Source organism: Trichomycterus rosablanca, chromosome 17, assembly GCF_030014385.1.
Source record: "Trichomycterus rosablanca isolate fTriRos1 chromosome 17, fTriRos1.hap1, whole genome shotgun sequence".
Lineage (NCBI taxonomy): Eukaryota > Metazoa > Chordata > Actinopteri > Siluriformes > Trichomycteridae > Trichomycterus > Trichomycterus rosablanca.
Window position 1 is genome coordinate 6102591 of NC_086004.1, and position 15399 is coordinate 6117989.

Below are 15399 nucleotides of genomic sequence, written 5' to 3' on the forward strand. Positions count from 1 at the left end.
GCTTTACTCAAGCACTAGATCAAGCACTAAATATGTTTGCTGCTCTAAGCTATATAATTCTTTCAAGTAATGCACTTTTTCTTGTTTTATTTTTCCCTCATTCTTGCCCTGAACATCTTATCTTCAACAGGCAATGGTAAGTCAGATTTGAAGTTTTATCATTTAAATTGGTTTAAATTAGATTTGTTTAGTGAATAAGGATTATTGTGTGCACTGGATATTTAAAATTATCAATGTCAGTAACACTTTACGTACATGGCATATTTCAGTCCCTTGTACAGAATTCACGCAAGGCGGGGATTACCTCAGCTATGGCCTCTAGCACTCTCAACAATGAGGAGCTGGTACACTCACACCTTCTATGTTTCTCTCTATTTAACTGTATTTGGTTCTACCTGTCCGCTGGCTTTCTAATTCCAATGTCTGCTCATGCAGAAGAGTCATGTGTATAAGAAGACCCTGCAGGCTTTGATCTATCCCATTTCCTGCACTACACCCCATAACTTTGAGGTGTGGACAGCCACCACACCAACGTACTGCTATGAGTGTGAGGGGCTGCTGTGGGGCATTGCACGCCAGGGCATGCGTTGTACTGAGTGTGGAGTGAAATGCCATGAGAAGTGCCAAGATCTGCTTAATGCTGACTGTTTGCAAAGTAAGTCCTTTTGGGTAACAAATCTTTTTGCTTTTCTCTCTCAGATTTGTTTAGTTTTCACTATTTTGTCCATTTCTTCTCATATATCAAACAAATTAACATATAATACAATGTATTACATTATATTTGTTATATTACATTATAAAATACATTACAAGACCTTTGTGTTTTTGGTCTCCAGTGAAAATGACTTATTATATTCTAAAATCCTTTTTATGGCCATTTAGATTCCATCTAGAGTCTAAACACTAAAATCCCTTTCTTGCTCACTAATGAACAGCAGGAATTATAGCACTTTATTCTTCTTTTTTAGGAGCTGCAGAGAAGAGCTCTAAGCACGGTGCAGAAGACCGGACTCAGAATATTATTATGGTTCTAAAGGATCGCATGAAGATCCGTGAGAGGAACAAGCCAGAGATCTTTGAGCTTATTCAAGATGTTTTTGGAGTAGTCAAGACCATTCATGTCACACAGATGAAGCAGGTCAAACAAAGCGTACTGGATGGAACATCCAAGTGGTCTGCCAAGATCAGCATCACAGGTTAGCAAGATTAGCATCGCAGGTTAATTAGATACATTAACTGGTTATTAGGTTCTTGAATTTTTAAACTCTTAATGCTTCAGCTTTAAAATGTCTTACTCAAATGATGGTATTTTTGTATTGGTATTTTACTGTGACTAAATTTAACATTTATAGAAAAAATTTGAAATGATTTTAATTTATTTCTTCTTTACAGTTTTGTGTGCCCAGGGCCTGCAGGCCAAGGATAAGACTGGTTCCAGTGACCCCTATGTTACAGTGCAGGTGGGCAAAACCAAGAAGAGGACCAAGACCATCTATGGCAACCTCAACCCTGTCTGGGATGAGTCCTTTAACTTGTAAGTGTGATCCTCTAATAAAATTTGGCAGTCAAAGCAATCTTTATACTGATTTTGTACTGCACTAATACATCCCCAGTACTATTACAGACCCTGGCATTTAAGCTTAACACTGGTGGGTACTTTTCTTCTTTGGCCTGGAAAACATGGCATCCAATATTTTCATAAAAAATCGAAACGTTGACTCGTCAAACCACTCTGAATTAGTCTATTTAAGAGAAGCTGAAGAAAGTTACTGTTGGATTATTCACTGAGAAATCCCTGTTTGTAAAGGAAGCCTTTGCTGGGTCAAAGAAATAAGAGATATCATTGCAGATAGGTAAGATTGGAATACCAGAACATCTTATTGTTCTACTGAGGAGTCTCTACACAAGCCACAGTCATGAAAAAAGGACAAACAGACTGGTTCCACACTGACAAAGCAGTTAGACACGGTTGCCTTCTGTCACCATGTTCAACATGTACACTGAATGTATAAAGAGAGAAGCAGGACTGGAGGAGGATGATTGAGGATTCAAGGAGACCTAAAAATCAGGAAGATGTGAAGGCCCCTATAAGCAAAGTTAAAAACGGGACTTCAGCTTAATATGAAGAAGACAAAAGTCATGACATCAGAAAACACAAAAAAAAAACACTAACTTTATCATTGATTAAGTACATGTGAAAGTGGTGAACAGCAAGTGAGTCACCAGTCAGGAATACAGTCAGGGATGTAGACTGGCAGTTGGCAGAAAAAAAATAAAGGAACTGGAAAAAGTAATGATTTGCTCAGAATTGTCCAGACTGTGGTTTTCTCTGTGGTTCTGTCTAATTTAAAAAGCCAGATGGGAAGAATATTGATGCCTTTGAGCTACAGGCGAAGACCTTTAACAATCTTTACCTAACCTCTCACTTGAATCCCAGATAGCCAAACTGAAACTCTTATTTTGGACGCATTATGAAACTAACCAATTCATTGCAAAAGACAATTAATGCTTGGAGGAGTTGAAGATAAAAGAGGAGGAGGAACAATGAACAATTAATTAAGAAGACTGAAAACAGAATTTAGGCATATATTTACAAAAAAAATGAAGTTGATAAAGTAAGACATATATCATCATATATTCGTACTGTTTTTTAAATACAATAATTAAGTTCATGTCTGATCTGGACTTTCAGTGAGTGTCACAACTCCTCTGACCGGATCAAAGTGCGAGTGTGGGATGAGGATGACGACATCAAATCACGTGTTAAACAGAAATTCAAGCGAGAGTCTGATGACTTCCTGGGACAGACGATCATCGAGGTACGGACGCTGAGTGGAGAGATGGACGTCTGGTATAACCTTGGTGAGTGGACAAGTCTCAGTCTTTTATTTCTCAGTGTCCTGCATTCTTAAATAAAATTCGAGCTCTGACAGCTTCAGGCATAGATAGAGTAAGCATTAAAATATTGCTGTTTTATCTGCTGTATCTTGTATTTAGCATGTTGATCAAACTCTGTTAAATTAAACATTGTTCATTTAAAGGATGTAGAGCACACATTTAAAAGTCCAAATATTTTTGAGCTATTTATCTTTTCGCATATAGGAGCAGCTTACATTGCGAACAACTGAGGGCTAAGAGCCTTGCTTAGGATAGGTGATTAAGTAGGGCCTCAACCATTGACCATCTGATCTTTAGTCTGGTACCTTTTCTGCTAAACTACTTCATTACCTTTAAATATTGCAGATAATATATTCCCTTATGTTAATATAACAAATTGTAGTTAGTTAGTATTGTTTTACTTGCATGTAGGATATGTAGCTTTGTGACTTTTATTTTTGCAGCAACAGATTTAACACAGACTTATTTCAGGTCCCCACAGCCATCCCTACAGCATTCAGTTCTCAAAAATGACTTTGTAGGAAATGTCACAGAGGATCAACTTTAAAGACGTTGCTCAGTCATGCATTTGTAATTTGCGAAAGTCCTGACTGTCTTTGTTTTGTTTGTGTATTCATAATAACACAAATAAAACACACGGCTGACTGCTATTGTTTATACAATTTTACGGTTATTGTGCACTTTTTAGTCCTCTCATATGGAAACGTTTGGAAATGCTTGACACGATAACACTCTCTTAGAAAGCATAAGAAGAGAGCACTTGCAATTATAGTTGGTTCATTAGTTGTGAATGAGGACTTTAATATTCATGTTCTGCTTCATGCTCAGACAAGCGTACAGACAAATCTGCCGTATCAGGAGCCATACGCATGCACATCAGTGTGGAGATCAAAGGAGAGGAGACAGTGGCTCCCTATCATGTCCAGTACACCTGCCTTCATGAGGTCAGTTAATCATTAACAAATAGTAATAATGCTGATAGACATTGCAATAGAGGTTTTTTTGTTTGTTTGTTTGTTTTTCTTAGCGATGATCATCACAAATATAGAAGCATACAGGATTCCCTCTGCCAACCAGGCTCAGTAAAGCGATTTTGTTTTTTTCTTGCAGAATCTTTTTCATTACGTGACAGACCTGCAGAACGGTGGTGTGGTAAAGATCCCAGATGCTAAAGGTGACGATGCCTGGAAGGTTTACTTTGAAGAGACACCTCAGGAGATTGTAGATGAGTTTGCTATGCGTTATGGAGTTGAATCCATATACCAAGCCATGACGTAAGTGAATACTAGCTTGAGGTTAGTACACTGGGAAAAAGCTAATTACTGTGTGTTCCTGTTAATATTAATGCAAATTTGCACCCAGTATTTTGCATCCAAAATTCAAAAATCATTTTGAATGAAATGTTAAATCCATAATGCGGGAGTAGGCCAAGTGCACAACATTTGACCAGATGATCATATTTTTGTGTTATTGTTATTTATGTGCAAGATAAAACTACGTTATTATCTGAGGCAAACAACCATGTCAGTTAAAAGACATTATTATAGCAAAATTTTAAATGTTTTTTTTCTTTAGACACTTTGCCTGCCTATCATCCAAGTACATGTGCCCAGGAGTGCCAGCTGTAATGAGCACCCTGTTGGCTAATATTAATGCCTACTATGCCCACACCACCCAGGCCACCAACAACGTTTCTGCCTCAGACCGCTTTGCAGCCTCCAACTTTGGGGTGGGTTGTTTATAGTTTTTTTTATGCACACTTTTCACACACACACAAACACACACAATCAAAATGCAATATAAACATGTAATGTCAATGAACAATGAAATTGTATTTTGGAAATATAAACACATTCAGAATTTGATGCCTGCAACACCTGCAATCTTTTTTTAGAATTGGGTTTATAGTAAAGCATTAAGCAAAGATCAAGAATAAAGTGTTATTAAAATGGTACTGAGAGATCTCTTTTTAAAATATGAATGCTGTTTTTGTGTTGTAAACAGAAAGAACGATTTGTCAAGCTTCTGGATCAACTACATAACTCTCTGAGGATTGACCTCTCCATGTACAGGGTACCGTATACTTTTTTATGCACAGACTTTCTGTAAAAGTTGCCCCTTTTTTAATCTTTTCTATATTTGTCACACTACATGCTTTAAGAAAATTAGAAGAATTTAATATGACAAGGAAAACAAAAGAAAATGAAAAACAGTTTTTGTATTTCCCCATTTATCTCACAATCTAGTTATGTATCTGATCCCTGCACCACCCATCTCTGTTATACGTGCAGTTGCTGATTGCTTCTTTCCACTTGCCAGCAGTGGATTCCCCTAGAAAGCTGTATTGTGTATTGCATTTTGGCAAGTGTGAGCGGAAATAGCAGTACTTTGTCACACAGGTCTAGTTGGTGATAGATCAATAATTTTATGATCAAAACAATGCATTTTGTGTTTAGGTTATTTAGGCTATCTCAGATTGAACACCATCTATAGTTCACTGTAAGCAGTATCATTTTTTACAGCACTGTACAATACCAGTGATGTGGACACATGGAGCTGACAGCATTATGATATTTCCAAAAATGAGATTTTGCTTTGGATAGGAAGCCGTGTCACTGAGATAAGCTTATTGGATCTGCCCTGAAATAAACATTTCTCTCTCTCTCTCTCTCTCTCTCTCTCTCTCTCTCTCTCTCTCTCTCTCTCTCTCTCTCTCTCTCCCTCCCTCTCTCTCTCTCTCTCTCTCTCTCTTCCTCTCTGTGGAATGTTGCAGAATAATTTCCCTGCCAGCAGCCCAGAAAGGTTGCAGGACCTCAAGTCTACTGTAGACCTTCTGACCAGTATCACTTTCTTTAGGATGAAGGTACCTTTCTCTCTGACACACAAAACATTCTTGCATTTTTGTAGTTATCTTATTATTTAACAGAGTAAAAGCCATGCTCTGATATCTGAAAATCTGCATATGGCATTATCATACCTGTTCTGTACCATGCATCCTTCACGCCACTAGTCTTGCCTGTCTTAACCCACCACTCAGAACTTGATGAAGACAGGAATCAAGGCTGTTATCTGTACTGGCACCCAGATGATGGAATGAATATCTCACCATCTTCAAAAAAAACCCTTTCTACCTCTTTCTTTGTACTAGAAAAAGGAAATGTCATTACGGTGTAAATAAAGTGTAAATGTAAATTGTCGTCACCATCTTGTAGCCCCCTGAAGTGTAGCCATGTGTTAAGATTCTTCATGAACACTCTATTATGCAAACAGTGCTAACACCCCGCTGCTCACAGGATACTAAATTGTGTGTAAAATCTTTAACCACTTGTGCTGTCATCACATAAGATTTGGAACACTGATTTAGTGAAAATAGAGGCAGCTATAAGGGTTTTTTCACCATAACCAATACAAATACATATTTAAACTGTAAATTCACCCTATTAATAGACATATAATAAAACCCTAATAAAAAAAACATAAGATAGCTCTGCTTCCAGAAATAAAATGATGGAACAAGTAATGTAAACATATAAATCATTATGATTACAAATCTAACCCTTTCCGAAGTACCTATCTAGCAAAATTGTACGTATGTTTGTCCTCAGGTCCAAGAGCTTCAGAGTCCTCCTCGTGCCAGTCAAGTAGTAAAAGACTGTGTGAAAGCCTGCCTCAACTCCACCTATGAGTACATCTTCAACAACTGCCATGAGCTCTACAGTCGCGAGTACCAGACTGACCCAGTGAGCAACTTACCATGCAACGATCTTTCTGTATTTGTGCTTTTTAACACTTTTGATAAATGATTATTTTGAGCTATTCTGGGGTCATTTTTAACTGCCCCAACAGCAGCTTGAAACATCTGTAGATGTGATTTTTTTCTTCCAGTGGTTTAAAATAAAGTATCAAAATGATAATTTTAAAATGATAATTCTAAAATGATAATTCTAAAATGCTCCATTTCTTTTCACATAGTCAAAGAAAGGTGAGGTTCCCCCAGAAGAGCAGGGTCCAAGCATTAAGAACCTGGACTTTTGGTCCAAACTGATTACCCTGATTGTGTCCATCATTGAGGAGGACAAGAACTCTTACACTCCTTGCCTTAACCAGTGAGTTTTACCACCAAATCACTCAGTTTATCCAACTACTTTAAATAACTGAATAATTATCGAGGGGTTGCTACACTCTTTCAACACAAGACGTTACTTTTATGAGTAAATGTGGTGGCATGTATTTTTATATTCTTCCAGGTTTCCCCAGGAGCTGAACGTTGGAAAGATCAGTGCAGAGGTCATGTGGAATCTGTTTGCCCAGGATATGAAGTATGCCATGGAGGGTAGGTGTTTTATTTTATTATTTTTGTTAGTTTCTCTAAATTATAATTAGATATTTTAGTTATATATGTTCAGTTAAATGATGTCCTGGCCAAGTGAAAATACTTCAGGGAACTATGTTGAATAGGCTCAAGCATCATTAGGTGATTATCATTTGTTGGTATTTGCTGGTATATTGGCTGGGAATATCAGGTTGCCAGAGCAGTTGCACAACCCCCAATCAGATCACAGTGAGTCGGATCACTACACATGTCCAATCCGCGGCCGTTGGGTTGCCACACAGGGCAGTATTGCGTACTGAAAGCCATGCTAGGCTCAATGTCATTTCTCCTCCACTCACACATGATGCCTGGACCAGTCCCGGAGATTGCAAATCACTCGGCCTTACTTCTAACGCGGCCAGTTGTGTTTGTGTGGACACCCGGGCAGGTCTGTGGCTCTGCTGAGATTTGAAGTGTTGTGCTAGCGTGCTAGTCTGCTGCACCATCGGAGCACCCCAAATAATGCATTTCTAGCATTTTCTGAAAAACTATTCCAAAGTTACCAGATAAACATATAATAAGCAAATAATACTTAATAAAACAGAACACAAACATAGATCTGTCAAACAGATAATCCAAGGCAACATTAAAAACATTAAGGCATTTCAAAAGCTGAATTCTGCTACTGAACCATTTTGCCCTGTTTTATAATAATATAATAAATAATAATAAAATTACAGCATTCTTGTTGTTTCCAGCTGGTAAATAATGAAGTGCTGTTGTCTTGATCTCCTGTACGCAGAGCATGAAAAGAACCGCCTGTGTAAGAGTGCTGATTACATGAATCTGCACTTCAAAGTGAAGTGGCTCTATAACGAGTATTGCAAAGACCTGCCTTTTTTCAAGAGCAGGGTACCAGAGTACCCAGCGTGAGTGATTCCTACCTTGTTTATCTCCTCATGCATACACACACACACACAAACAGACATGCACAAGATTATCTCTTAATAGTGGGTTGCTAGAGACAATGCATTCTTGCCCACATACTAACCATACTTGCCCACATACTAACAGGTGCATAGAATATGTAAGCAGTTTGCTTATACATATTGGATGCAATAACCATAGTAAATTCTGATCTGAATCGAATTCTTAATACAAACTTCATAGGAATATTTTAAAACTGCTTTCTTTCATTAAATGGTTTTGTTGGACATAAATCATTATTGTGGACGTAACCGACATGTGCTCGGTGAATGTGTAATGTATTTTCACAGGACTACATGAAATAAAAAAGACGCTGTTACACTAAACATATTTAAACACGAACATGCACATACTGCTTCTTTCTGAATGTGACTGTAACTGTGTTTCTCACTGGAATCAAATGATCTGTTGATTTGTAGGTGGTTTGAACCTTTTGTCATTCAGTGGCTGGATGAGAACGAGGAAGTGTCTCGAGATTTTCTTCATGGAGCACTGGAAAGAGACAAAAAAGATGGCGTAAGTAAATTTTCTTCCTATTACTACTGTTGATGCATACAGATGTGTGAATTTCGGTAACATTTTAATGCAAATATAAAAGAAATGTTTGCCGAGGCACTAACAGAGGGTGGCTCTGTTTCTTCTGTATTTACCTGTACCCCCAACTATACCTTGACCCAATTACATCCAGATATGAGGAGTCACACCTGCTGGTGTCTAGCCACTAATAGCTTTTTAGCAGTTTCCCACTCACTCTTCTTTGTCTCTCCACAGTACCAGCAGACATCAGAGCATGCTCTTTTCTCCTGCTCAGTGGTGGATGTATTTTCCCAGCTAAACCAGAGCTTTGAGATCATTAAAAAGCTGGAGTGCCCCGACCCACAGATTGTGGGCCACTACATGAAGCGATTTGCCAAGGTGACTGTTAATACATCTTATTTAGAGAAAATGTTTTCTGACTTTAACTGATCATAGAGTCAGTATGACAGTATCAGTAATGTTTAATAGTATCTTACATTACTTACATTGTTTTTTGTGTATGATTGCATCTAATTTATTATGATTATTATCAACATACTGCTTGATGGCTTAGATTAGTTCTTAATGCTTTCTCTTACTTCAATTTTTATGGGTAATTTCTGTTTCTTTCAACAATAGACTAGTCCACACTATTCATCTTTTATAAACTGAATTGTTGACTGGGTCACACTACAAGACTTCGTTGCTTTAAATCAGTATAACTGTGTTCATGGGTTAGAGTACATAGAACCCCATTTTGTCTTTAAAAATGTCAAAAACAATGTAGAAAAGAGTGTGAATCAGCTATTCATGCACCCCAAAATTAGACCAAATTCATACCTGTCAGTTTTTGGAAAGGAAGTTGTAAATCCCTGTCATGTATTTTAAAAATGTTCTGTCTTTTTTGTTTCAGACAATAAGCAATGTTCTGCTTTCTTATGCCAACATTATTTCGAGGGACTTCCCTAATCACTGCACCAAGGAGAAAGTGGTAAATGTAAAACATCTTTCTGAAAATAAGTGCTTTTTGTTGTTATATGGTTTGCTAAATCATTTTTTATCTAATTACAGAATGCAAAAGATGGTGCTGTAAAGGTATGGATTTAATCCAGATATTAATCAGTTCATTTGCTGGGTAATTGATTGGAGTATAAGCACTGAAGCATTCACCTTTTATATTTCTGTTCCCACAGCCGTGTATTCTGATCAACAACATTCAGCAGCTCAGAGTTCAGCTGGAGAAGATGTTTGAGGCCATGGGGGGCAAAGATGTGAGTCAGCATACAAGCCTGTCATTTTGACAGGAGTAAAAGTAACAGCTGCGTTTTAGCAGTTTCTTTTGTGTTTCAGTTGAATGTTGAGGCCAGCGACATCCTAAAGGAGCTGCAGGTAAAGCTGAACAATGTGCTGGATGACCTGGCCAGGATTTTTGCCACCAGGTAAATGGTCAACTTACCGTTCTGACCGGTTAAGGAGAAAAATGTTCAAATCCGACACTGACACTGTTCTTTGCTCTTAGAGTTCTACTAATTAGTTTTTTTTTCTTTTGTTCTTTGCCTGCTTATTACAGTTTTCAGCCCAACATTGAGGAGAATGTGAAGCAGATGGGAGACATCCTGAGCCAAGTAAAAGGCACAGGCAATGTTCCAGCTAGCGCCTGCAGCAGTGTGGCCCAAGATGCAGACAACGTGTTGCAGCCCATCATGGACTTCCTGGATAGCAAGTGAGTCTTCCCTATCAAAGCACCTGCTGGTATTTTCTTAATTTGACTTAACACTGTGATAAGGTACAAGCAAGAGCAAAATGTGTCTATAGAAGTTTACACATTGTGCTGCTGCCACATGACTGCCTACTTAAATCATTACATGAATGACCTGGTGGGATAGTGTTTCTTGTGGGTGAACATGGACCATTGATTCATGGTTTTTCACATGTATCCTTTTTTTCCCCCATGTGCTTAGTCTGTCACTCTTTGCTAAGATATGTGAGAAGACGGTTCTGAAGCGGGTCTTAAAGGAACTGTGGAAGCTTGTCATGAACACCATGGAGAAAACCATTGTTCTACCACCTCTCACTGACCAAACGGTAAACATCTTCCCAAATCAGTGCCTTTTTGCATAATGCTTAAGTTGCCCATAATTCAATATTAAATGAATACTTTATTTTGCTGTAAGAGTTGAAAATAGGTGTTAATGTTATTAGATGTTAAATTGCATATTGTTTTCCGGTATGGATCCTCAAGACTGTTCCTGCTGAGGAGTGAAAGGACATAATCGTCCAAGCCCCATAACTGCTCCAGTAATGTTTCCTGCTATGTAATTTAAAACATTTCCCCCCTCCTGGACATAATATTCAGTTACAAATTGACCCATTTTTTCGTTTACATGGAGATCCATAAAATGACAAGAGAGCACATCATTATCATCCACTAAAGGCTGCTCTTTGTTCTCCTGATTGAATTTGGCTGTTCTTTATAACTTTTAATAGTAAAAATGTAATACTTGCGACCATGGGATCAGAGACCAGCCTGATCTTATTTGATTTGTTTGTACATCTGTTTTTATTCATGTTTTTGTTTTCGGCAAAAGAGCCCCATGTCATTGCTTTTATTCCCCAGTTTAAGTAGTTTGCCTCAGTCCCAGTCTTTGGGAAGATTGTGCTAGAAAGTACTGTTGTGCTACAAGCTAATATCTTAGCACTAACTATGTGATGTGTCCCCTTACTCCTTTTAACCCTCAAGCTTAATTGTCAGTACTGCAGAAGAGCCTTAACGGCCGCGTGGACACTCAGGGCCTTTTTGATGTAGATGCTGCTTTGTTTTGATGTGGGGCTCTTTGCAGCTTCACTGACCCTTCTTTCTGATTATTATTACATTCTCGCTTGCCCCCTCGCTCCTACTCCTACTCCTCCACAGATGATAGTAAGTACAGCAGCCCTCCTCTATGTGCGTCTGTCTGTCCTGCAGTCCGTCAGTAATGGGTGAACACCCACCCTCCTCCTTTTGCTCTGTGTGGCTGCAAAATTTTCCCTTTGCATACATGTTTTTTCTATTATGTCTCTTCATCTTTATGTCTCTCTCACCTGCTCTCCTATTCCGCTCTTCCTTCTGTCTGTCTCTGAATTGCAGCCAAGGTTGCTGCAGCATGGTGCATTCCTGGTTGACTATGACAAGGCCTTCTTGTACTAATTCTTAAATCTAGTGGCACTTCCACACTCCATGCAGCCCATCCTTAACCTCTCCCTCTCTCTTTTACTTTTCCTCTCTGGAAGTGGCATTCTTCATATGCTTCCACTGTCACCTGTTCCTCTGCCTGCAATGCGTGGCAGGTATCTAGCCTGGGCGGCTCTGGTGGTGGCTTTGTGGTTTGATCAGTAGTTGGTGATACCCTACACAACTCTCACATGTTTGAACCCCCCTCTCTCCTGTGTCGGTCTGTTGCTTGCATCTTAACTCTTAAAACTGACCCTCTGGTCTCAATAGAATTGTTCCGTCAGCTTGTCATAGTAATGTGTTCTGAAATGATTAAAATGGTGTCTTTTAAAGGTTTACATTAAAACAAAGAGCTGATTTTACAGTTACTGCAATCTTTTGGTTTATTTATAAAGACTGATTTCTGCATGTAAAACTTTTTAGTTTCGCTTTACTACTGCCCGCACAAATATGTTTTATTTTTAACAGTTTTTTTCTGATGGGAGAATGCCTTTAAAATGATTTTGATTTATTAAAGCTATTGGTTTTCTTAGTTTTATTTCCCATTCTTCTCCATTCTCCCATCTATCCCATTGAAATGTGTTTGCTTGTTGTAATGAATGAATATTTTCACCCGTATGCCAGTTAGTCCTGCAGCAGTACTGAATCTCATCAAATCAGCTGAGTTGGAAGATGTCAGAGATAAAGGACGTACTGTGGAGTCCCATTGTTTCTGATGTAGTACACACATTTTGTTTTGTATAAAGATATTTATTTGACCTGCCATCATGTTAGTCCCTGTGAGAAAACCAAATGTGAAAGGCAGAAGCAGTTCTGGAGTTAATACTGAATTTCCTCTCTTCACAGGGCAGGGTGAAGCTTGCTTGTCACAGTGATGTAAGAACTAAACCCAATTTAGTCCAATGTGTCCTGTCTTTCTCATTTTTCCTTTTCTGAAGCTTTTTTTACTTTGGTCCTCTTGTCTTGAACCAATCCAAGAACAGTGGTTTTCCTTAGTGTTACATCTTTTTATCTCCATACAAAATATAGGGCTATAAGGTTCTACAAAGCATTAAAGGCTTTTGAGGTAAATAAGCAACAAAATAATTTTTATAAAAGGTTTAAACAAGGAAAGTGATGGCAAACATTGGCTATAAACTGTCGAGTTCAGCCTCTCTCACTCTTTTTGCATAGATAACGGCGCACCAATTACCGCAAATTGCAAATCCTAGTATTTATTTTTAAATGACTGCAGCTCCAAATCATTCATTGGATATATACTCTAACTATACAGTCTCAGTTGTGATCATTATCAGCACCGTTATTTTATTATCTTAACTCGTGTATGAAGATTTCTTTTGATGCTACAGCATCTTTGTCTAGTTTATGACTTGCACAAAATATACATTTTACATCTTCACACTTGTGATTCATTACATTTAATTGTTTTTAATGTTAGTATGGCTAAAAGCTTACAGCATATTTTATATATGCAAGGACCAACTGTCAAAATTATAACATCATCTAGCTACCAATTGCTACCAATTGTTTTACCATGCCAAGCTTTTAAACTTTTAGAGCTCCTCCATCCTAACATAAAATTTGTGTAATTAGGTTTTCTGGCCCTTGGCGTTCCATTGCAAACATGCTGTTAAGTGTGTTAGCATTTTTCAGGAACACACCAATCATTTCTAAAAGCTAAATTAAAGACTTCAGTTCTTTGAACTTCTTCACACTACTTCTTTCCCTTGTTTCTAGCATTTTATGTGTTTGTGGAATGTTCTTGTCTGTGGAAGTGTGCAGTCTGCACAGGACAGTTCTGCCACTCATGTCTTCTCTACATAGCTAATTTATTGTTACATGTCGCATTTTGTAAATTATATGTCTGTGTGTGGAAGAAACACCAAGTGTTAATCCGTGTTTATGCTTTTTTAACTGTAGATTTATGTCTGTAATCTGATCACATACCAATATTACTTATATTATTTCCTTATCTTTTTCTTCTTGTTTTTTTTATTTGTTTGCCTCCTTTAGGGAACACAGCTCATCTTTAATGCAGCTAAGGAGCTTGGTCAGCTTTCCAAACTGAAGGTAACCTGATACTTCATATGAATGACGTGAATGATTGTAGCAATCCCAAGCAGTTGTTCTGATATAGTGAAAACACTATTGAGTTTTTTGCGATATCAAAGCAATTGCTTGAGAAAGCTACAGTTATACACAAATAAATTCTTTGTGCTTCCTTTGACAGGAGCACATGGTGCGTGAGGAGGCCAAGGCCTTATCGCCCAAGCAATGTGCAGTTATTGAGTTGGCCCTCGATACCATCAAGGTAAATATTATGCTCTTCAAGGAATAAATATCTGTTGCAACAGCAATATAAGCATTCTGTATGTGCTGTGTTAAATGTATGCAAAGGAAATGAATAGTCATGAATTCATTTTATTAATCTTTCCTAAAATCTTATATAATATTTATTGTTATTTGCCACTTTTTTATTATTATTATTTTATTGTATTAATTGAACTTTTTAGATTCAAAACTAGTTAAGTAACCTTTCAGTATTTGAATGGTAGGTTTAATAGTTATTTAAGGGCACCAATTTAGGTATTTAGAACAGAGTGATTGTAATTATTGAATTCATGTGTTGCAGCAACATCAACTGCTGTGTAATAATTAAATATAGAAAAACTTTGGGTCCAACCTTGCAACAACAATGTTCCAGCATGATTAAAGAAACTCTAGTGCCCTGACTTCAGCCTAACTGAACAGCATTGGAAAGAACTTTAACATCAGTTAAGGTTTTGTTGACCAACATCAGAGCCCAACCATACAAATGCTATTTTGATTGAATTTTTTGATTGAAATTCCTTCAGACATAGTGTGTGTGTGTGTGTGTGTGTGAGTGAGTGTGTGTGTGTGTGCACTACTCATTTAAACATTGCTGGATGCTTTGTGCAACACAAAGCAAGGTGGCAACTTGCTATGGGCATTGTACATTGTTGTACAGTACATTGTGTTCTCTACAGGTGGTCCTGAAATCATGCAGTGTGTCTTTATGTCTGCCGTCTTGCCACATTAAACCCTGCTGCTCATACTAGTTGCTGCCTGCAGCTGTATCACTACTCCACCTCCCAAAAATAAACAGTACTAGAGTGCGAAACATTACAAAATCTGTCAAAAACATTGCAATTGAATGCCACCCTATTTTCCAATTTTTGCAGTGTCCGTCATTTTTGTTCAAACCATTATGTGCGTACTTAAATGTCTAAAGCAGGAGTTCCCCAACAAAGGGATTAAGAATCACTGTGTTATAGTAATCATCATACCACACTGTCTGATATTGATTTGATGCCCTAATTCCTTTCCAGATCCTGCTTTTAGAACTGTCACTTATTCTTAAGTCATTATGTGCTTTTCCACAATAATAGAATATGTTATCATGTGTCTTTTAATTGCTATACTCTCAGATTAAACATCAACAAATGTTACAAGT

General features: G+C 37.8%; 1 protein-coding gene across 1 annotated transcript in view; it reads left to right on the forward strand.

Annotated features, from left to right (window-relative positions):
• unc13a (unc-13 homolog A (C. elegans)) overlaps positions 1-15399 on the forward strand; it is a 40262-nt gene that overhangs the window by 19140 nt on the left and 5723 nt on the right. The window contains exons 14-36 of the mRNA XM_063013384.1: positions 270-344; positions 436-655; positions 969-1196; positions 1393-1534; positions 2693-2862; positions 3727-3842; positions 4009-4172; positions 4474-4627; positions 4903-4971; positions 5672-5761; positions 6504-6638; positions 6877-7004; positions 7146-7231; positions 8013-8139; positions 8617-8713; positions 8969-9112; positions 9627-9704; positions 9907-9984; positions 10064-10152; positions 10284-10436; positions 10675-10798; positions 13938-13994; positions 14155-14235. Coding sequence (XP_062869454.1) covers positions 270-344; positions 436-655; positions 969-1196; positions 1393-1534; positions 2693-2862; positions 3727-3842; positions 4009-4172; positions 4474-4627; positions 4903-4971; positions 5672-5761; positions 6504-6638; positions 6877-7004; positions 7146-7231; positions 8013-8139; positions 8617-8713; positions 8969-9112; positions 9627-9704; positions 9907-9984; positions 10064-10152; positions 10284-10436; positions 10675-10798; positions 13938-13994; positions 14155-14235 — 2805 coding nt within the window. The remainder of the gene's footprint in view (positions 1-269; positions 345-435; positions 656-968; positions 1197-1392; positions 1535-2692; positions 2863-3726; positions 3843-4008; positions 4173-4473; positions 4628-4902; positions 4972-5671; positions 5762-6503; positions 6639-6876; positions 7005-7145; positions 7232-8012; positions 8140-8616; positions 8714-8968; positions 9113-9626; positions 9705-9906; positions 9985-10063; positions 10153-10283; positions 10437-10674; positions 10799-13937; positions 13995-14154; positions 14236-15399) is intronic.